This window comes from Podarcis cretensis, assembly GCF_951804945.1.
Source record: "Podarcis cretensis genome assembly, chromosome: 7".
NCBI classification, from domain to species: domain Eukaryota; kingdom Metazoa; phylum Chordata; class Lepidosauria; order Squamata; family Lacertidae; genus Podarcis; species Podarcis cretensis.
The window spans coordinates 26,637,921-26,660,930 of record NC_137176.1 but is presented as its reverse complement, the minus strand read 5'-3'; the positions used below and the strand labels follow the sequence as shown (position 1 = coordinate 26,660,930).

The 23,010-nt window shown below is 40.6% G+C and overlaps 1 protein-coding gene across 2 annotated transcripts in view; it reads right to left on the bottom strand.

Moving 5' to 3' along the window:
* The window catches only part of EXOC2 (exocyst complex component 2), an 85,087-nt gene that overhangs the window by 7,760 nt on the left and 54,317 nt on the right, over positions 1-23,010 (bottom strand). For both annotated transcript variants that reach the window (XM_079984936.1, XM_079984937.1), the window contains exons 21-24: positions 22,248-22,314; positions 21,126-21,242; positions 18,072-18,213; positions 408-463 (exon numbers count right to left, since the gene is read on the bottom strand). In XM_079984936.1, coding sequence (XP_079841062.1) covers positions 408-463; positions 18,072-18,213; positions 21,126-21,242; positions 22,248-22,314 — 382 coding nt within the window. The remainder of the gene's footprint in view (positions 1-407; positions 464-18,071; positions 18,214-21,125; positions 21,243-22,247; positions 22,315-23,010) is intronic.

Below are 23,010 nucleotides of genomic sequence, written 5' to 3'. Positions count from 1 at the left end.
AGTTGGGATAAATGCTCAATGAACAGGTCATGTAGAAGCAGCCTAATACCTGCCGACCATTAGTGATCCAAAATAGGTATTTAAAAAAGCAAAGTAAGTGAGCACTTGTAAAGACCAGTGTCATGCCATTCTCAAAAAGGAGTGCTCCTATTCTATCCAGATCAGGTCTTCTTCTTCTGCCTCTCTCTAAAATATGGTTGAAGTACTATTGGCAAAGCCCACCAAAGGCCAGGGCCTGCTCACAAGTCACAAACTGAATACCAACAGAGCATAGTCCAGGCTAATATTTATTTGGAACAATTTTCTGGCACTGAAAAAGGCCTGCTTTTCTTGAACTTCCAGTTCCACTGATATGTTTTGGTTTAAACACATCGACACTCATCATAGATAGTCTGAAAGAGCCTTACCTCGGCATGCACAGCAATGATGTGAACTAAGGCTTCCTTCAGATAGTTCCTGACACCTGTAATTAAAAAAAATAAATTATGACAAAATAGTTGGTTATTTTCATTCTGTTACACTGAAATATCACTTGACATGCCAAGCAGGCCTCTTTATCCTATAACAGGTACAACGTTGACTACGATACCAGCATACAGAAAATGAAAACTTCTCCCAACCACACTACTAAAATCTATTTCCTTTTTGAAAGTGAAATGGAGAAAGGCACATTTCCTTACACAAAAGGTTAAAGAAGCCAGAAGTTCCTATTCTCGTCTGGCATCCCTTGTTCCCTCCTCTTCAAAATAGCATCAAGGGGTGGTTGTTGTTGCTTTTTTGGTCATTCTTTCAAATACTGTTCAATAAAAGGCATCTTTCAACTGCGATTGTCTTACTAAATAGATATTGCTATTATTAAAGAGAAATATGAGCTTGGAAAACAGGATTGCAGAAATCACTGGCAATAACAACCATTTCATTTCTATGCTGGTGGCTTCAAATGTAACTCATGACAAAGGTTGAGCAGACAACTGCGATCAAACAGCCCAAAAAGCTTGTGGCACTAAGCACAGTGAAATCAAGCTAAAAAGAAAGGCCATGAAATTTTCAGCATTTATTTTAACAGAACCAATATTTTACTTGTTACCAATAAATATAAAGAAAAAGCTTATAAACCACTTTGAGCTTTCTAAAGACAGGCAATCCATTTTATAAGTAAATAAAATATTGAAACAGACGGAACGTTTCAACAGGAAGAGTGTGTGTTAACATAGTAAATATATTTATTCACATTTGCTTATACCGTGCATATATTTCTGTCGCTCTGTTGTGAATATTTTAAACTGAGTTTGGTGAAATGCATTGAGAGCGCATGGGTTTGTTTAGCATTCAAATTGTTCTTTACAGTGGAGGGAGATAAGCCAAGTTTAGAATGAGAAAAATAAAACGTGCTACAATAACGTCAGTGATGGCTTATAAATAGAACGGAAAGATATTATTCTGGGGAAAGCAGAAACTAAGATGAACTGTGAATCAGTTAGTCTTTAATTATAGTCATGTGACTTGTTCAAATACAGAGCACAATTGGCAAGGAAGAGAAGCAAGAATATTGTACTATTTGTTCCATTTAGGTAACACAGTCAACTAGCTGATCTAGACATGAACTTAGTAATATATAGGACCTTCTTCTGATAAACATTTCATAACCAGTCTTTCATCTGGTTGTCTGAGTAAACTAAATCAAAATAAAAAAAGATGAAATATATTTTTAAGAGCCAAAATCACTGGTGCAACAATGGTCGGAGCCACACCCTGAGAGACCCCAACTTCTTCTTCTTCTTTGGCAATCACTCGTAGCTGAGTAAGATTGTCTTCCATAAACACGGTTTTAGCAATGAGTCCGTAAGTGACTGTGGAGGCCAATTCTGGACCCACACGTCCTTCCACAGTGGGGACACTGGTTTCCAGGTGGGAGTTGATCACGGTGTGTGCCTTCCTCTTAGCACGTTGTGTTCTGAGTTCGAGTGTCTTCAAAGTCCATGGCACCTTTGGTAAAGGCTGTTCTCCAACTGGAGCGCTCGCAGGCCAGTGTTTCCCAGTTGTTGGTGTTTATACTACATTTTTTTAGATTTGCTTTGAGACAGTCTTTAAACTTCTTTTGCTGACCACCAGCATTACGCTTTCCATTTTTAAGCTCAGAATAGAGTAGTTGCTTTGGAAGACAATAATCAGGCATCCGCACAACATGACCAGTCCAACAAAGCTGATGTTGAAGAATCATTGCTTCAATACTGGTGATCTTTGCTTCATCCAGTACACTGATATTAGTTGGCCTATCTTCCCAAGTGATGTGTAAGATTTTTCGGAGACACCATTGATGGAATATTTCAAGAAGTTGGAGATGGCGTTTGGTCCATGTTTCATAAGCATACAGTAAGGCTGGTAGTACAATAGCTTTGTAAACAAGCATTTTGGTTTCCTTGCGAATGTCCCAGTCCTCAAACACTCTGCACTTCAGAGCAGTAGAAAACAACAGGCCTGTCTTCAGCACCCAGCTTGGCACAAGCATGCTGTACCCAATGGGTCTGATGCCAGGCTCAGACAGCATCCTTTCTGCCTTCTTATTTTAAAAAGCATTTTATATGCTGGAGGCTCCTGACTGCGCAAACACATAGTTACAGGTGCTCATTATATTATCTTTAACTGCAACAAAACCTATTGTTTAACCGTGGTAAAGAAACTCCAATGTACTCCCATAGGCACAATGGTACAGTACTATGATTTAAGCTAAGCCTGGAAGACCATTTTGTACTGATAAATAACTAAGAAATGAGTAAAAATCTGAAGTAGGCTCCACAGAATAGTTGTAGGAACAAAATCACATTGCATAAACGGCTGGAAGTTTTATTATTTGAAGTGAGTGCCTGGTTAGGGCACAGAGAAGGAATGCTCTCTCTAGGTTTGTGTTCTTCGCTGTGCTCTGAGGTATCAGAAATGGGTTATTGGGTGAGATGGATTTATGTTAGAAGGTTAATTAAAGTTTCTCTTGCAGCCCCCATCCGAAGCATGGGACTATTGGAGGCAGTCTTTTCCTCTAATAATTCCAGCAAATTACCACCTTCAAATGCCAAAACACATCTAACAGAAACCTGGGATGAATTCAAAGAGGGCATGAACTTCAAACGCTATAACCCCTTCCAGAACAAAGAGCGCAAAGAACGGAGTTAAATGCTGCCAAGAGAGCAGGAAAAGCAAGAATTCTTTTTCAACTCAATTTCCCTGTATGTTAAGCTCTTTGAGGTTTGCCCAGTCTGAAGATATGATGAACAACGCTGGCTGAATTAGGAAGTGCAACCTGCACTTCCCTTTGACAAGAGATCCGTAGTTTACCCACACATCCAAGACCAAAACCCCTCAAACCACCTTGAAAAGTGAAATAGCACTGCTTGCCAATTTGCAAAAGACCTATGTTTTATTCAAATGCACTGAGTTATGGGTGCATCAGGAGCAGAAGAGCCCTTTCTGCATTCACTATCCTAGTCTGGTTGGGAGCTGTGTGCTGGCATGTACAGCTTCTGAAGGGAAAAATAAAAACCTTCTCCAATTCTCTTTCAACTAGCCTCAGGTATAAACTCCAGAAGCCTGGTTCACTTTGTGGCCTTCTGTACCCAGCCCATGACATGAGCGTCACCGTACCCTCCAACATTTCTCTGAGGAAAGTCTATGTCAAATTTGTGTGGTCCAAATCTGTCTCATATATACAGCTCATGAAAAGCACATCATACATGTCGCAGGGTGTGATTTTTTTTTTTTAGCACCACCCATAAAACTGGAATACCACACTGCTGGGAGCAGAAAGACTCCATGAGCTGGGGATGATGGGTTCCAAGCAGAAGTCCCTTCCAGAAATGAAATGGAGGAGGAAAGTGAGAGGGTTTTTTGTGGCATCACAGTACCTCTTAAGGTACTTCCTGTGGTGCATATTATTGTCACACTACTCTTCATGGCCCTAAGAGCTCTAAAGCCATCTTGTCAATTTCATGTGATGGCTTACTTCTTACAGGTGGAGGCCTGCCAAATTTGATAAGTTGTGTGAGGAATGCCGCACCAAGTTGCCCCTAGGTATGGCCTTCAGATGGAGTGCTTATTTCCTTGCCATTTCCCCAGTTCAGTGAAGAGGAGCAGTGATCACATTATGCTGTGAAAATGAGTCTTTCCATTCCCCGCCCCCAACGAAAGAAAAGAAGAAAATAAACGGAGGTGGAGGCAACACACCTTAAGGTGCAGAAAGGGTGCTATTTCCTCAGAGTAGACCCCATGGAGATGAATGAAGATGACTAAGATCAAATTCAACAGATTTGTTCTGAGTAAAACATAGTTGAATACCACTCCCAATTAATGTGCAGGTCAGTGTAAAAACCTGTGACTATTGTGCTTTGTGACATGGGCTTTTATCAAGTCTTCCTAACTGCCTTAAAAGAAAAGGAAGCCTTGTAAATCAAGTGGGGTTTTTTTGTCAGTCGGTGATGAACAAGGTATTTCTGATGAAGGTGCAAGTTATAAAAACCATAACCTTCTAAATGCAAAGACAGACATAGGCAGCAGATCTGATGTCATGGTATTTGACACAACTGTCCCCACCCACATGCCTTCTGACTCGTTTAGCAGAAGGTAGAAGTCTGACTGGGAAATTCCCCAGGGACACACAAAATAGACTGCTGTATTCGACCGAGTAGGAAAATGGATGAGATAGAGAGAGAAGGGGGGAAAACACACCTGATTCTTCACTAAGATACCACACTACTGGCTGGGCAGGTAGCATAGCATTACATTAGAATGGTCCTGTAACGTTCAACTATCCAGAACCCTTTTCTCAACCAGCCAGCCTCCTGATCCAGCCACAAGCAAAAATGAACTATTCATATGCAGCTTTTAGCAAAATCAAATTAAATCCCAACATTTGAAAGAACATCCCTGCAGGATCAAATCAATGCCCACATCACCCAGCATCCTGTTCCCACAGCGGCCAAGGAGATGTCTATGGGATGTCTGCAGGCAGGACCTGAGTACAACAGCATTCTCCTCTGCCATGGGCACTGTATGGCCGTGCTGACTTTCTGGGTCTCCCAGTCTAGCATTTATTATTTGTAGACATCAGGGCCATGACCAGGGCTGACCCGGGGAACAACTGACCTGACCCAGATCTGGCCATAAATCAATTTTGGGTGCAGAGTTAATGCTCTGTTGTTTTTTTAAAGGGTGTTTTATTTAAAAAATGATTTACTCCTGCTTGGAGCTGGCCTGTAGCCAGCATGACTGCATGCTCCATGGCTTTGCAAGAATCTTCCTTGCGGAGGAATCCATGCAGTAATTCTACATTGACTATTGAAGAGGAACAGCAGGAGTTCTCTGAAATATATACAAAGACAGAGCAGCAGCTCTTTCTAAACCACACTGGGATGTGGTGGTAAGGGTGCATGGGCTTCAACAAGGTCACATTTCCAGGGGCATTCAGTCTTGCCTGGTGGGGACTGAAGGCAGGATCTGCCCCAGGACCGTATCTTTCACTGCAATGCTGAGCAAAGGCAAAAGAGAATAGACTACTCCAAAGAACGCTTGAAGGATGACCCTGATCATGTCAGTGACTGTGCAATCATTCTAGCTTCAGCCAGCTGCTAGAAAACTGCAATGTGCAGGTCTTCCCTGCACAATGGGGACGCAAAATAGCCCTCACTAAACAGTTCCCCATGCCTGGGACACCCTTGCAAATTCGTGGCACTCTAGCCAACCAATGCTGGATCAGCCAAGGATTAAGGAGGAAGCTGGAGAAATGCCTCTAAACACGCATTGAAAGGATGAAAGGATACTGAATGCTCAAGTGCACTTCAGCATTTAACAAATAATAATAATAATAATAATAATAATAATAATAATAATAATAATAATAATAATTTTATTTATACCCCACCATCCCCAGCCAAGGCCAGGCTCAGAGCGGCTTACAAGCAATAATAAAAACAAGTTAAATGATTACAACTTAAAAACAAAATTAAAAATACAACATTAAAATACTGAAACATTAAAATATTAAAATGTAGCCTCATCGCAGGAGAAGGAAAAGAAAAAAGAAAGAGAGGGAGGGAGGGAATCAAATTGGCTCCAAGCCAAAGGCCTGGCGGAACAACTCTGTCTTACAGGCCCTGCGGAAAGAAATCAGATCCTGCAGGGCCCTGGTCTCATGAAGCAGAGCGTTCCACCAGACCGGAGCCAGAGTTGAAAAGGCCCTGGCTCTGGTTGAAGCCAATTTAACTTCCTTAGGGCCCAGGACCACTAGGGTGTTGCTATTTATGGACCTTGAGGGGCATACCAGGAGAGGCGGTCCCGTAGGTACGAGGGTCCTAGGCCGCGAAGGGCTTTAAAGGTCAAAAGCAGCACCTTAAATCTGATCCTGTACTCCACTGGGAGCCAGTGCAGCTTGAAAAGCACTGGGTGAATATGGGGTGCTGATTCAAATCCATAGTAATGATTGTGAGAACAGGGACCAAGCATGTTCCAATCAAGTAAAGAGTAAGAGCATGTGATTTTCTGAAGTGTCAACAATTTCAACTGGTACAGCCTCTGGAAGTCAAAGAGGAAGCACTTTGTCAAATCTGAGGCTGTGATACTAACCTCACTGACGTCTTCGGCTGAAAGACCGCACTATAAAACCTTAAAAGGGTTTCTTTAAATTTCTTGGAAAATGGAACAATCAAAATCGGGATTTTATGAATATGCCAATTATTTGTAAACTGGTGCCACATGAATAAAACTAATAATTGCAATGTAAGGCCACAGCCTTCCATATTTATGCTCACAGACCCTTGATTATAATTTTGTTCCTCTTCAAGAGAATAAACTTTCCAAGAGCAAAGGAAAAAACAGATTTAGAGTGGCCATGTTTAGGTTGACCCTGACTGTAATTTAGAACCTGAACAACATGCACAGAAATCCAGAATGAAGAGGTTACAGTTTGCTTAAAACATTTACTGGAAGCGAATGGTGATCATCTGCATGAGGAAGGAAGTATTTTCTTCTATGAGCCATTTCCTGCTTTTAATGGAAACATTCCTCCACTGATCATAGCAGGATCTCAAGATGCTCTGCATCACTTTGCTTTGATATCATAGTAGCTAGAAAAATAAAATGTGAACATGTAGGCCAGCTCTGGAAAGTCTTTGGAGGGACTACCCACCACTTTAATCACATTTCCTGTTTTTAACTCCTTAATTCTAACGTAGTTGTAGCCTGACAAAAATAACTTGAAGAAAACAGTTGCTATAAATACCCTAGGGTTCTTTTCTCTCTCCTTGCTTTGAGCTTTTTTTTAAAAAAGGGAGTTTTCATTGCTCTCCTGAAAGCAGAAAGGTACCTACTCTGCACAAAAAGCTACCAAGTTCCAGCAGAGTTCCCAAACCCCCAGCACCACCCGTCACAAAGTTCTGGATGGTCCTCCGACAGGAAATGTAGTGAAAGCCAGTAAAAACCAACTTCCCGCTTCTGCCAGCATAAGTTCTGTGGGAGGAATTTTACCCACACACGTAGGGTAACACTCTGATTTTGTGAGCACAAGCAACATTTCAATAGCAGGAATTGCTTTCTCAAGTAGACACCCAAGTGCAAAACATATGAGAGATGCAGGTTGCTGGCTGACTTCTACCACTGGCTAAGCCACTGGCATGGTTTAATCTGGGAATGGGTGCAAAAGGAGCTGGAGGACCCATCTCTCTTGATATGCACCTCTATGGAAGATGCAAAGAGCTTAACTATGCCTCTTTCCCCCAGTCTGGTGCCTCTATTCAATTTTTTAAATGCTATTAGCAGTCTTCATTGGTCTGAAAGACACAAACTAAGTTACTTAAATATCTACTTTACAACACCACTCTACAAGCAGAGAGTGCTTATTCTTAAACATATCAGTAATAGGTACATCTTAATTTAAACCCACTTTTTATTTTAAAAAAGGTGCCACCCACCAAAACAAAACAAAAAATAATGCTTTAGTGTTTGGGCATTTAATCCACTATTTCTTTTTATGAATATAAACCATCCACTGGGTGCAAGGTGTTATTTTCTCCAAACCCTCCCATCACTATGATTTTATAAAAAATTATATGAAAATCTTCAATACACAAACTAGCTGAAAAGTGATAGGCGCTTATAAATCCATAAAGCTGTTAGCTGTTGCCATAATAATAACCTGTCATAGCCTTTACAAGATGAAATGACAGCAATTTTGCAAATGAAGAATGGGCTTAGAGATATGCAATGTTTATGAATTTAGTTTGGTTGTCACTCAAACATTATGAATATTACTTTTTAGAAAAATAAGAAAATGAATCCATTGATCTGAAAAAGGACTTCATCTGGGGGAAAATGCCTGGAATGTGATGGAGATTACAGAAGCCTAATTCTTTCTGAAATACTTGTCTTCTCCTTGCATGGCCATAAAAATGCCAAAACCTTTGATGAGAGACAAGGGCTATAGTGCATTGGGTTTGGGGCAAAAAATTTGGAAAATTCAATATAGGCAACCAAGTCAGAATAGCTGGCTAACTGGGCAACCATTCTGTCCCTTTTATTGTGTTACGAGTTGTCTCTGAAAAATGAGAATCCTCAAGCAGCCTAGGTTTTCATCTGTTACATAACAACACCACCATTATCCATCCTTCAACCTAAGGTCCCAGAACAAGTTACAATTAAAACAGCAACATTAAAAACAGTTTAAGACAAATCACAATTGCAAAAGTAGGGCGGGTCTTAAAAATATACATCTCAAGTGCCAAAGACCAGAGTAAAGAGGTAAACCCAAAACAGTAAGAGTAAAGAGGTAAACCCAAAACAGTAAATTGAAGTTGCCAGACGCACTTCTGTCGGGAGTTCCACAACTTAGGCACTCCCCAGAGAAGGGCACTCCCCTTCCTGCAGCCAATCAGAAGCCGCAATTTGGTTTTCGAACGTTTTGGAAGTCAAACGGACTTCCGTAACGGATTCTGTTTGACTTCCAAGGTATGACTGTTCTTGATTCTGACCAAACTAAGCCTCCAAGAAGTATACACATTGAGGATACACTTTCCGAGTTAATGCTAAATACATTATTTCTGGTAAATGAGCCACCACAGCTGCTAGATAAGGGTCAGCAAACTTTTTCAGCAGGGGGCTGGTCCACTGTCCCTCAGATCTTGTGGGGGGCCGGACTATATTTTTTTTTGGGGGGGGGATGAACGAATTCCTATGCCCCACAAATAACCCAGAGATGCATTTTAAATAAAAGCACACATCTACTCATGTAAAAACACCCAGAGATGTATTTTAAATAAAAGGACACATTCTACTCATGTAAAAACACGCTGATTCCCAGACCGTCCACGGGCTGGATTGAGAAGGTGATTGGGCTGGATCTGGCCCCCAGGCCTTAGTTTGCCTACCCATGCACTAGAGGATTGTGAGAATTTGTGTCTCATGGTATTTAGACTTGTCTACCCATGTACTATCTGAAACCAAAGGGGCACATTAGGTGAAATATATTTGGCATTATTTTCAGCTCTCTCACCCCACTAAAAAATATAACTTGGGGTTCAAGGTTACCCGTGTGCCAATAATAATACTAATTTCTGTTACAATCAGCTTCCAGAACTTGTGTACACAGTTACATCTGCCAATATGTTCCTTGTACCTTACAAGCTTACTAGCATAAGGGGGAAATAGCTACTACAATTTGTGGTAGTCAGATCAGGGTAAAAAAACCTGTGGTGGACCACTTTCAAATTAATCTTCCTAACATTAGCAGACATAGACCCAAAGGGGCAACTGGACCAAGGAGTTCAAGCTGGCATGCCACACATGGTTCCTCGCCTCTCTTTTATTCTCACAACAACCCAGTCAAGCAGGTTAGGCCAGTCACTATCTCTCAGCCTAATGTCACCCAGTGAGGCTCCTAATTGACTTGAACCCTGGTCTTCCCAGTACTAACTCAAACCACACTGCTGCACTGGATGCTATGATTCAGAACAGACAGAAGGAAACACTTATTCATATAGGGCATAAACAAACTATGACATTTCCTACCACACCAGGTATTGAGGGTCACCCAACTTAGACAGCCTTAAAAGAGTATTGCAGGAATTTGTGGGGGGATAAGATCATCAATGGTTACTGGTCCAGGATCAGAGGAGGAGGCCTCTGAATGCTAGTTGCTCAGAAGCAATCATTGATGAGGGCTATTCCTCTCATGCCCTGGGGTTCTCATAGGCATCTTGATGGCCACTGTGAAAAATTGGATGCTTCATTTGTTCCTTTGTAACAAAATCACCAAGACCAAATACATGCTACCGCTGCTGAACATTCAGGACTATTTATCATCCGGGGGGGGGGGGGGGAACCCAACATAAATGTTAAAAGATCAGTTACTGGTACAGGAAAAGAAGTGGATTAATTAAAAACCAGCGGGTTTCTAGGTATTAGGTGCATAGAGGTATTTCAAACACAGAATGAAGGCTTTGGACATCCCAAAATCTGAACAAACATGAATTAGGGATATTTTTTTAAGGTGGACTTTTTAAACCACTTAGAATTTCCGCAAACTGCCTACAGATTTGCTCACAATCTCATGGTATATACCTGTTGTGAAATAAAGTAATACAGACGGTGCCAAGGATACTGTTTGTGCTGATGTAATTGTGAATTCCATATGCACAATGTCAAACACTCTGCCACTGCATGCAAAGTCTACAGTGCAAGAGACACGTATACAGTATGAGTATATGTCAAATCTCTATTTACTCTTCTATCTCAGAAAAGCAATGGGATGATCATGGAAGCCAGGAATACATGTAAGCAAATACATGTACATACTTGCTGCATAAGAGGCTGCACTACAAGCACAAATGGAATATATATGTGCCCAATAGATTGTCCCACACAGAAAGGACGTATGTGGTGTGTGGGAATCAGAGAAATTCAACTGCAGTGGCTCAATCTCAAGAGTGCACACATGTATTTCCAGTCCAAAGGGGATTGTCTGCATGGAATCACATGTGTAAGGAATCTCAGGGAAGAGAGAACTGGGCTATGGGAGCTTGTGTGTGAACTGACCCTCTTGTTCTGTGTGCATTACTGGGTTCAGTTATTTACAGCACAATCCTGATCAGGTATACCCAGGTTTACTATTGAATTAAATGAGGCTTACTCCTAGGTAAGTAGGATTAGGATTGCAGCCTCAGTTTTTGCAGTCAGATTGTAACACCCATCCTTGTCTCAAGACTGCTGCATGCATTAAAGTCTGCGCAAACATTGGCAGCCTATTAAGATCTCATTATGCATGTTCAGATATTATACTTCCTGAAAAGAATGTCATCTCTCAATGTGTTTGAAGATTTTAATAGCAAGCCCAATGAGATGCAAACAATTAATTAAATGCCACAAGGTAATAAGACAAAACTGCAGTTTAGAAGGCTTGAACTGGCAAACTTTGATAAAAATGGGATACTTTTACACACTATGTGCTACATGGTTTCTAAGTAGCTTCCTATTTACTCCACTCAGAGGGAAACTACAAAACTTTCCTAGTACACACCTTTAAATGTTTTTAGCAGTTCAAGCTTCATTTTCTACTTCCAAAGAATCATCATCAAAATGAACCATAATCTTATATACTTGGGAGAGTGGCAGAATGGAAAGTGATTTGTTTTTTTAGTGTGAGCTATGGCACTCAGCTCAAAATTCAACATTTGGAACTTATCTAACCTTATGAATGAAGTAAAGAACTGGAAAGCTGAAGATTTTTCACAGTTCAAAGTTAAGGGTTTAATAATTCTGAATCACTCCAAGCTACAGAACAAGTCCAGAGCTCTAATCTCATCCAAACATTAATAAAATTGTGAAGTGTTTCATTAAATTGAAATTGCTAAGCAGAGTGTAGAGAAATTTTAAAATAATGAAATGTTTGCTATTACAATGGCCCTGCTATACTGGTTAATGGATCATTCGATCTCCCAATATTACAGCTTGGCTCCAGACTAAGGTTTACATTCAATTCACCAGCCAAGGTTTTTTTAAACCTAAAACTCCACCAAAAAAATTATGGATTGAAAAACATTATGTTGAAAGCTACTAAAGTCACGTGTTGGGAGGAAAACCCCCAAAACAAACCAAATTCTTTTCCTGTTGCCCACCAATAAACAGTTTTCATAGTTTAACTTACTGGTGAACCCAACTCTGTAAACTAAAGAGTGCCTGACAATACTCTGATGTAGTAAAAGAGTTCACTGCTATGATTGTGCTTCAATACAAAGATTCAAACAGTTCATTTTATTTCTTTATTTATGGGGGGAAATGTCAAGCTTAGCAGTCACTTCAAGGTAGCCCATCCAGGAAAAAAAGTAATTGCCTACAGGTAAATTGTTAATTTTATTTATTTGCATTTATATCTCACCTCTGCTTCCCAGAAGTCCAGGGTGCTATTGTCTCTGGTCAATCAGGTTTTGCAGCTGTGCAATACTCCCCCCTCTGCTACAAAATCTTTTTGACTCAACTTGCCTGCAGGTCTTCAGATTCTGTGCACCATAATCATCACACAAGCTGGGAGGTGGGGAGGGGAAGAGCTGCATGGACTATTGTATTAGGTAAAAAGGTAAAGGTAAAGGACCCCTGGATTGTTAAGTCCAGTCAAAGGCGACTATGGGGTTGTGGCGCTCATCTCACTTTCAGGCCGAGGGAGCCGGCGTTTGTCCACAGACAGCTTTCCGGGTCATGTAGCCAGCACGACTAAACCGCTACTGGCGCACGGAGGACCATGACGAGTGTCAGAGCGCACGGAAATGCCGTTTACCTTCCCATCGCAGTGGTACCTATTTATCTACTTGCACTGGCATGCTTTTGAACTGCTAGGTTGGCAGGAGCTGGGACAGAGCAACAGGAGCTCACCTCGTCGCAGTGATTCAAATCGCTGACCTTCTGATTGTCAAGCCCATGAGGCTCAGTGGTTTAGACCACAGTGCCACCCACGTCCCTACTATTATTCTATCTGGCAGGGTGGAAAGCAATGAGAAAATATGGGGGCCAAGATTGCACAGGGGAAGTCTATGATACTGGATCTGACCCGTACATTTTATTATTTTCATCCCATACCACCCTTTCGAATTATATACCCAACACAAGGAATCTAACAAAGGGACAATATGAATGGACTCTCTGTCCTTCCTATGGCAAAATGACTGGTACTGATGAACCGGAAGATATGTACAAACTCGCTACACATGAACAAGTTGCATACAAACACAGATTTGCCATGGACAAATTTAACAATATTTGGAATTCATTTTTATAAATACAGTGGTGCCCCGCAAGACGAATGCCTCGCAAGACGGAAAACTCGCTAGACGAAAGAGTTTTCCGTTTTGGAGGTGCTTCGCAAAACGAATTTCCTATGGGCTTGCTTCGCAAGACGAAAATGTCTTGCGAGTTCCTGCGGTTCCCCCCCCCCTTTTCTAAGCCGCTAAGCCGCTTATCCGCTAAGCCGATAAAAGCCGCTAAACCGCTAATAGCGCTAATCCGTCAATGGGCTTGCTTCGCAAGACGAAAAAACCGCTAGACGAAGAGACTCGCGGAACAGATTCTTTTCGTCTTGCGAGGCACCACTGTACCATATTAGGTTAAGGTCTGGTTAGCTACAGTAACAATTTCCCCTCTTTTTTTGGTACACAATATCTTTTTCTGTTTTGTTCTCTTCATGGGTACTATTTCTTGTTTCTTCTTCTTTTTGTGTCTTTTCTTACCCTGTGCATTTGTAATTTTGTACTTTTTGTTTTTCAATAAAGAATATAAAATAAAATAAAAACCATGGTGAAGTGTTTAGTCAATACCTGGAAGGTAATTGTACATCCCTGGGCCCATACAACTGCCTGTTAATAAAAGCAAGGGTTATATATTTACACAACATTTTAAATCTTAAATAGAAGGGTTTAAACAACCAGCATTATATTAGCACACATAATGAAAGAAGGAACATAAGTTCCAAATAAACATGACCTCAAAATGAAAGAATATTATATTCTGACTTCTTTTCTTACTCATCACTTCTCAAAAATTTCTGAGTTATGGTGGTTAAGCCTAGTATATTTTTTGTGCACAGGGGACTGCCATATGACCATAATTTCACCATCTTTGCCCACTATTGATCCTGGATATTGAGAAACTGTTGAGATGGCAGTGCAGTGGAGCTTGGTTTGGGAGAAAGCAATGCCCCTTGCACTACAAGCATGTTCATATGATTTGTGAGACTTCATAGTGAAGCATTGTGTTCCTTTCTATGGGTGCTAGGGTTGCTTGGCCCCATGCCATTAGCAAGCTGCACATGCAATGGTATAGTTATGCCACTGCTCTGTGTACCTGAGCCACCATGACTCATACTGACTGGCTGGCCCTAAGTAGAATCAGTGCCAAATGGATCTGAGCAGAAAGACTTGTTCTTAGGTTCCTCCTCACCTACAACTGTTTCAACCATTTATGGTTCTGTCTCTCTTGTGGATACAGCACCAAACCCATGTGGCCTTGGGCAAGTCACCAGTTATCATATTCTCAGTCTGTAAAATGAAAATTATAACGGCATCCCACATACATAGGGATGCTGGGATGGCAAAACTTGTGCAAATTTTAAGTTGCTTTTGAAGTGTTTTCCTCTTGCTGCGATTTCTGATGCTCGCCCTCGCTTTCTCTGCTGCTGCATTCCCTTGCCCCCATCCCAGCCTCTCTCCATTGCATGGCTTTTTCAGTCCTTTGCCTCCCGCCTCCTGTCTGGATCCCCACCCCGTACCCTCTCCCCCTCCTCTGGACCCTCTTCCTTTCCTTCCCTCTTTCCCTCTGCCAGGATCCATCTCCTTCTTCCATTCTCTGCCTTTCTCTGCTTTCCAGACTCCACCCTCCCTCTGAGGGCTTCCACGGAGCATTGGAAAAGCAGTGCCAGGGCTGCAGAAGCATCCAAGAGCCCTTACACTGCTTTCTCAAAATCAGGCAGGCTATGGGAAGGTGGCAGGGTCAACCCCCCCTCAAAAATGCAAAAAAGAAACCCTCAACAACTCTGTCTGGATTTTCACTTTTAGAAATATGGCAACCCTACACAATTCTATATTAACGGGATTAAATCTTGCTCTCCTGTCCACTGAAATCTTATCAGTGGAAAGGTGCAAGGGGTACCCTTTTAAGGATGAGATTTGGTGGCAATAAAAGCTCAAATGCCCAGTAAACCCAATTTAAATGACAGGTACAGGAGTTGTAAAGTTCAGGGTACCCTGTTGTGTCAAGTTTCTAAAACAAAGTGTTGGCTCAGCGACAGACACTAAACCATCCATCTTGCCATCCCTTGCCTAGCACCTCTGGGTATGTTGCCTGACAGAGCAAAACCGCATATTATTCAAGGATGACTGCAATGCGTTCTACATGGGGCTACCTTGTAGAAGGTAACTTGGAAACTATGATTAAACCAGAATGTAGCTGCTAGACTGTATTTTTGTTGGAAGCTGCCCAGAGTGGCTGGGGCGACCCAGTCAGAAGGATGGGATATACAAACCAACCAACCAACCAACCAACCAACTAACCAACATTATTATTTCTGATTTTAAATCTCTTGGTAACAGCTAGAGCAACAGTGGCATGTCACTGGAAGTCGATGACCATACCAATGTGTGCATAAGGGACTCTGGGACAAACATCACCATGGAGAACAAACTTGCTCATCAATTTTTTTATGAAAAAGGTGACACAAATCAGATCCTACTGGATTAACTAGGACAACTCTGCTAGGGCAACTGATCAGCTGCCATTTGGCTCCTTCTCTCCCTCAACTGGATCCATCCTCACCTCTCTGAACTATTTGCAATCAAGCTGGTTATTCCTACACAACTTAAAGGATTGATGCCAGTTTCCAAGTTTCTCTCTTTTGTCTCCATTACTTTTTCCTTTGGGGGTCTTCACTTTTAGACTGAAAACCAGAGGGCAGGGACAGTCTTGTTCTTAATCTGCTCACAGTGCTTAGTAATTATAGGCAAGTGAGAAATAACAACTCCTTATCACAGATCACAAATTTACTATTGGAATGAACTCATCTTACAACTTACTGAAATATTCACATAAGTCTGTCCAAGAACTCCTGCTAACCGTATGACAATTTTCACCCTTATTCTTCTGTCCTCCCTTTTGCTTTCCAGTATGTTGATTCCCTCGATACCTGATTACATCTGATTTTGTATACCGATCTGAAAACTGTCTATAAGTTAAAAAAAAGGGGGGGGGATAGCTATGTGGTATTTTAAAACACTAACACATTTCTGACATAAAATTTCATAGGTAAAAGCTACTTCAGCGGACGCAGGGGCAATATCCTAAAGAGAGAAAAAAGGTTTCCCCGAAGACGTCTCAAGTAATAAACACTTTTACTTTAAGTCTTTCAGACTTTGGTGTCTATAAGGACTTCATTTGTTTTTACAATTAACATTAATTTGTATTTGAAAAACAGTTCTGTTAATATCCTGTAACACTAGCGGGGATCATTGTACTCAATGGTTTCACTGAATAAAACCCTAAGTGTCATAGCTGAGAAGGGATCTGATTTTCTGTTTCCTTGGTCTATTCCCAACGCCCAGCCCATGGTACCATCTGTGGCAACAGTTCCTAAGCCCTACTTAGCCAAGCAACAGTTTGTTATAGATTTAAGTACGCCATCTAATCTAGGTAAAACACTGAAGCTCTACTGCAGAAAGCGAAATACAGATGTACCACACTTCATTTGATCAAGGACAGCAGTGGCACATCCGAAAGTACTGAGTAATGAAGCGGTCCATATGCATACACAAACCTTCACACATCTTGACTCTTGCCACTACTTTCAGCAAAGCACAACTTAAATGCCTGTAGACCTGGACCTATGTTATATTGACTATGCTTGAAAATTAGTGTGGACAATGGATGTAGAAAGGAGGTAAAAAGTGATACGTTATTTCAAGAGTCCTGTGTACATGTGCCTCAATGCACATATGTAGATTTTGGAGGAAAAATCTACCTCCAGTAGCAAGCTTCCTGTGCAATGTGCAAAGAGATGTTTATTGGACACTCTGGAACACTCAGTTTCATAACACATGCAGCCTCACCCCATCCCTGTTTCCTTGGGAGAAACTCTTGCTCTGCTCAATGGGGCTTACTCCTAAGTAAGTGGGGACAAAACTGAAGCCTAAAAAATATCGCTGCAAACGGAGAATGGCATTAGCTAACATTGTGAGAGGAGGAACCGCACTGAGAGATCCACCAATGTAGCAACCTTCAGGATCCCTGAAGTTTATGGCAACAGCAGGATCAGCACGATGGGCAAAACTGCACATAAGTTGCACGCTGGTTCTGGCACATTACACTGTTCCTGCTTCACAGTCTCCTGCTCCCTGCTGCCACAAAGTGGTAGCTGCAGGAACTTCAGGCATGCCTCAGAATGCGCCCAGACTGGGCAGAGATGCTATCACTAGACTACAACGTACCAAACTTTAAATAACTTTTAAGATCCTTGAGTGCTCATATTTTTAAACGAAACTCAATTCTAAGTAGGCACAGATAATTTGCTTGTTAAATATATGCTTTGATGAATAGCGATCTTTAAAAATAATAATACTGAAAATAACACCCATTACATATTTTATACCTAAACACGTTTATACCAGTTTCTTTTATCATCTGAGGGAGTGGGTCAGGTCAAGCTTCCCTTAAAAGTGCTATTCTCACACATTTTCTAACACAAAGGCATTCTGGTATCATACACAAGTGACCAGATTTTATATAATGGATTTGTAAAAAAACAACAGCAAAGTTGTTTTTCATAACTATTCAAAAATGTATGAAAGATGAAGGTGGATGATAACAAAAACAACAATTCAGAGAGATTAGCACTGATAGAAGATGCTATAATTATATGGGTTATTTGAAAAGCATTCTAAGAATTATATACAATGGATCCACTGAAGGAAAAAAGCTTTAAGTAGTGATATATAATTTATTTTATTTTATTTTTTAAATCATATCTGTTTCTACTACAGTTTCAGAGGCTTAAAGATTCCTACCTGTTGGAGGAAGACAGTCTTTCCAATCAAAATAACCTGCATAAATGCCAGGTTCCAATGAGCCTACTATCGGATCAGCCTTTAGTTCAATGTACATTTCAAACAGTCGTTGATCAAGTTCTTTTAGTGAGTCCATGCTAACCTAAAACAAAAAGGTACAAATATGATTATTTACAATAGTATTATTGTGTGTAAATCTCCTCTCATTTACTAAAAAAAAGCCAGGCATCTAATACTTTTATAATGTTATACAATGTATATTTTGGAAGTCAATATTTTTGTTTAAAAAAATGAACAAAGAGCCAAGAAGCTTCATAAGAAGCTGGCAGATTCCTCAAAGTCAGATGGATGGTATTTTTTGCCAGCCAGAATATTATATATTCCTTAATCATTCACTTGGACTGAGATGTTGTCCTGCCTGCTAGGATATGCGGAAAAGCTTCTACCTATTGATTTCTCTTCTTTTTATAGAAACCTGACTGAGTGAAGACCCAGGAATTTGGTAGTAAGATGAAGGTAGTAAGAAACCCTTTTACAGGGAGGCTCTCAAAATGCACAACAGAGGACATTGGCTCCAATACTTCCCCAGCATGAAGGCACCGGGAATAAATTTGTGACAACCAAAGGGCAAAATTAAAAGTATGTTGGACTGGGCACTTAGGGATGATGTGCATCAAAGCCTTATTATATTCAATGCAGGTGAAGCTGTGCTGAAACAAGAATGGAATAATAAGTAACGACAAAACATCACAGATGTCTATATAGTATGATTTTGAGTCCTAAAGACTAGCCATCAGACTTTGTAAGTGTGAAAGGAGCAAAGATTAAAGGATTCTATCAAAAAGGAGACTGCAGGATAGATAGTGATATTTAGGTTTTAACCAACATTAGTCAAACCAATGGACAAGTAAGACTTGGCCAATATAGCTAAAAATCATGCAGCAGTACAAATTATGAGTAGTAAAATACAATAGAGATCTGGCAAATATAAATACTGATGGGATGGTTGCATTCTGCCTCTCATGCCAGCACATTCCCTGTCTTTCTTCCTTAGCACAGAGAACTAGGGCTCAAAAAAAAGGAGAGAGTTCTGCATGCAGGTGCCATAGTGCTGCACTATGTTATTTTTCTGGCACATCTAATTTCCAAAGGGCTGGAACAGGCTCCAAGAATAGAGCTGTGATGGTACATGTGAGCAGGGTGGAGCAAAAGGATGGGTGGTAGGTATGTTTTGCTACTTGGCTGCACGTTGGGGGCAACTTCCACTTACCCTACGTGAGGGGCAAATGTTAAGGTTGAAGAAAAGGAATGGTTGAATGTAATTTACAAAAATATAGCCACCATTTGTTGTGTCCTAGAAAATGTCAAACAGGCTTACTATGAAAAGTATGCACACTTCTGTGAAAGAAACTAAGTGTATAGTCCTAATAAGTCAAAATATTAGAGATTTAAAAAGTAAGTTATCAATTTACAAAAAGTCAGGACAATGAGACATCATCTCCCGCCCACTTTTGACATTTCTCTTCTTTGTTAAGAAGCAAAATCCCAGCACTTGGCTGTGGAGTTTACCTTTAATATTTTTTTTAAAATGTTTTATATACCTTTGGAATTTTTTAATGCCACAAAAAACTATTACAACTATGTACCACTGACTAAAATTGTTCATAGAAATTTGATAAATGGATGAACATGAATGCAGACACCTTCCCTATCATGAGCTCAAAAAGCTGAGCCTTTTTCATTTAGAGCAAAAAGGGGGGGAAGGGGGGGAGAAATTAAAGAGGTTTATCCAATTAGTAACAAAAAAGCATCCACTTAACATACATTTCCAGCAGCAGGTTCAGAACAAGCAAAAGAAAATGTCATAATCCAGTCCATAGGCTAGATTTCTCTAACCCCATTTTTTCTATTGCATTAGCCTGTTGCTTATCAACCGATGGACCCCAACAGTTGGACCCCAATAGGCTAGTAGGCTTTGCATCCTAAGTCCAACCTGTTTCTGCAGTAGGGTTGCTAGTTTAGGTCTCCAGGCTGGTTGCTGTCCAGCTGCCATCTACAGAAACAACACAGATTTTCCTGACCAGCTTCTCTGTCCAGTGGCGTAGCGTGGGTTGTCAGCACCCGGGGCAAGGCAAGTAATTTGCGCCCCCTAACCCGTGGATTTTAGCACTCGAGTCTCTTCTACTAGATTAGCGCGGGCCCCCCCCAGATGTTGCGCCCGGTGCGGCCGGCCCCCCCTGCACCCCCCACGCTACGCCACTGTCTCTGTCTTTTTATCAGTCCTGTAGTTTCAGATCAGTTTACAACAGAGCATTTTGGCTTCATTCTGCAGGGATGTGGCTAGAGACTCCGGTTTATGTGCATTTGCTTGAAACTCATCTAACTTTACCTTTTCACACAGCATGCAATGCATTTAAGGAATTGCTACAATGATGCAACACTAGTCATTGATTCAATTTTTTTTACAAAGAATTGGACAAATTCGCAGATAGCAAATCTTACAAGAACTTCCAGCTATAATTCAGGACAATGTAGTCTCCAAGTGCAGAAGATGTATACTTCTGATTACCAGATGCTGAGGCCACACAGTCAATGGCTGTGCTCAGCATACACTACGTATGAGTTTCCTAAGGTATTGTGACTGCTGTCACTGAATACCGGACTAAATTAAGTTTTGCTCTGATTTAGCAAGGCAGTTCTTATGTCAACCTACGTATTTCTTTATGAATGTGGAATATGACAGACTATGGATGTAGTGCATTTATTCTACTTAAAAAATAAATAAATCTAAAGTTGTAAGTCCCAGATATGAAATCTGATTGAGTACTTCAAAAAACAACTTGGTAACAATGAAAGTTAAAAACAACAACAAAACCAAATTCTCTAGATTAAAAAAAATAAATAGAGTTTAGGAACAAGATGTACAAACTACAGTATATGTGCTTCTGAGCAATTGCAGATTAAATTTCTATTCAGTGGTGCTAATCTTATTTATAATTTATTTTGGAAGCCTACTGAAAACTGAGACTGAAAGAACTGAGATCAAATACTTACTTGAGTGATTTTTTCAGCTCCTTGGAAGCCATATTTCTCAAAGTGTTCAGCTAGGTTTAGGAAAGTGTGACGTTCTAGATAGCAGCAGTTGCTAAGCACAATTAAAAGTCTCCGCTCCTAAATCAAGGAAGATTTCAACAAAAAAAAAATGAATTAATGGTACAAGAGAGGCACACAGTTAAACAATTTTGCTAAGAAGAAAGCAATTGTTGTCTAAGACAGAAATCACGCTAAGGTTACAAATTATGACCACGGGGCAATACTGAGACTTTAAAATAGAATTGTCTGAAAGACAAGCGTAACCTTAACATGGGCACACAACACAGTATTCAGATGAATTGCCAACCTATTTGCATAGGTGAACCAGCAAGTCTGGTTATACAGCAGTGTCCCCAACCATGAGATTCTTGCTGCAACACTGCCTACCTGTCCTTGATTGGGCAGTGGAGTTTCTGTATCATTGCTATTTGGCTACCACTTCCATAAGGTAGAGGCCATTTTTAACTCCTCAAAATGTACTGCTAATCTCTCTTTGCCATAACTGAAGCTGCTTACCAGAGGTCTAAATAGGGGAGTTCGGAACATAAATATAATTTTTGATAGGGCTTTCATCTTAATTGCAACTAATCTGTCCATAATAGCAAGATTAAGCTTCCACCTGGAAAAAGCCTTATTTATTTGATCCCACACAAGGCCATACTTTATGATAAAAAATACATATTTAGATTTTTGTTCTATGTATGCCCAAATACCTGACTGAGAAATAATGTACCTGAAAATTTAATAACATGGAGAACTCCTTTTGGATCTTCGGAGCAATATGAAAAAACGTGGGATTCTGATTTATTTATTTTTTTAATCTACCTTCAGGCCAGTAACCAATTCAGACTCAACACCAACTTTTAAGTAGATAAATGAAGGGCTCAGAAAAGGTAAGAGTGATACCACTCACATGGATTCCTAGTAAGTATTCCTTTGCTTTAATTTTAACAACTTTGATTTCTGGATTGTGATGCAGCTTTTTGTTACACCAGCATAATTTACACTGGCACATATGATGCTAGCTTCCTATCATTTGGATTACTCTGCCCGCATGTGTACGTAAAGGTAAGTCACACTTACCAAAGACAAACTGGAGTCTTCATGGATACTTCCAAATAAATCTGAAGATGAAACATCAGCTGAAAGACTGAAAGATTTTGTAAGAAGTTACTGGTGAAGTACTTGTTCTAAATACTTAAGAATGTATCTCTACGTTACTAACTCAAATTGGGTTTTCGCTACTTAAACCCAAAGAGAAACAGGTTGCCTATTTGTAACTGCGGTTGTTGCAAGTGGTCATCTGTGCAGTATGGGATCTATGCCCATGCAAAGCGCCGTTAAAGAACTTTTAAGAGCTTGGTGATAAAAGGTTTTGGCAGGAAGCCTGCTCCCACACCTCAAAGGGCATGGGTTTTCACCTTCCTGTTCAAATTCTTTTTCTTCACTGTCATACAGGCAGCATCTGTAGGGATCTTCAGTTCCCTCTCTTTCAGTGGGTGGGGAGTGAGCTAGGCCTTATTTCAAATAGAAAGACATACCCCCTATATGAGACTGCACAGATCCCACAAAGAAGAACCTGTAGTTCAGAAAAGGTGCTAAGAATGGTCTGTAAGAATTCTTAACCTCCCTCACAGAACTGCAGCTCCCAAGGAAGGAATGATTCTGTTTAACGGTATTATGGACATGCACTTAGACCAGGGATGCCCAAACTTTTTTCAAGGACGGCCGGAATTGATGAAGTGAACATGCGTGAGGGCTGACCAAGGTTGTTGCTTTTTTTAAGGATTGAAGTTGGTGAGCTTTTTTTTACAATTTTACCCCAAAGTTGGTGAGCTTCTTTTCA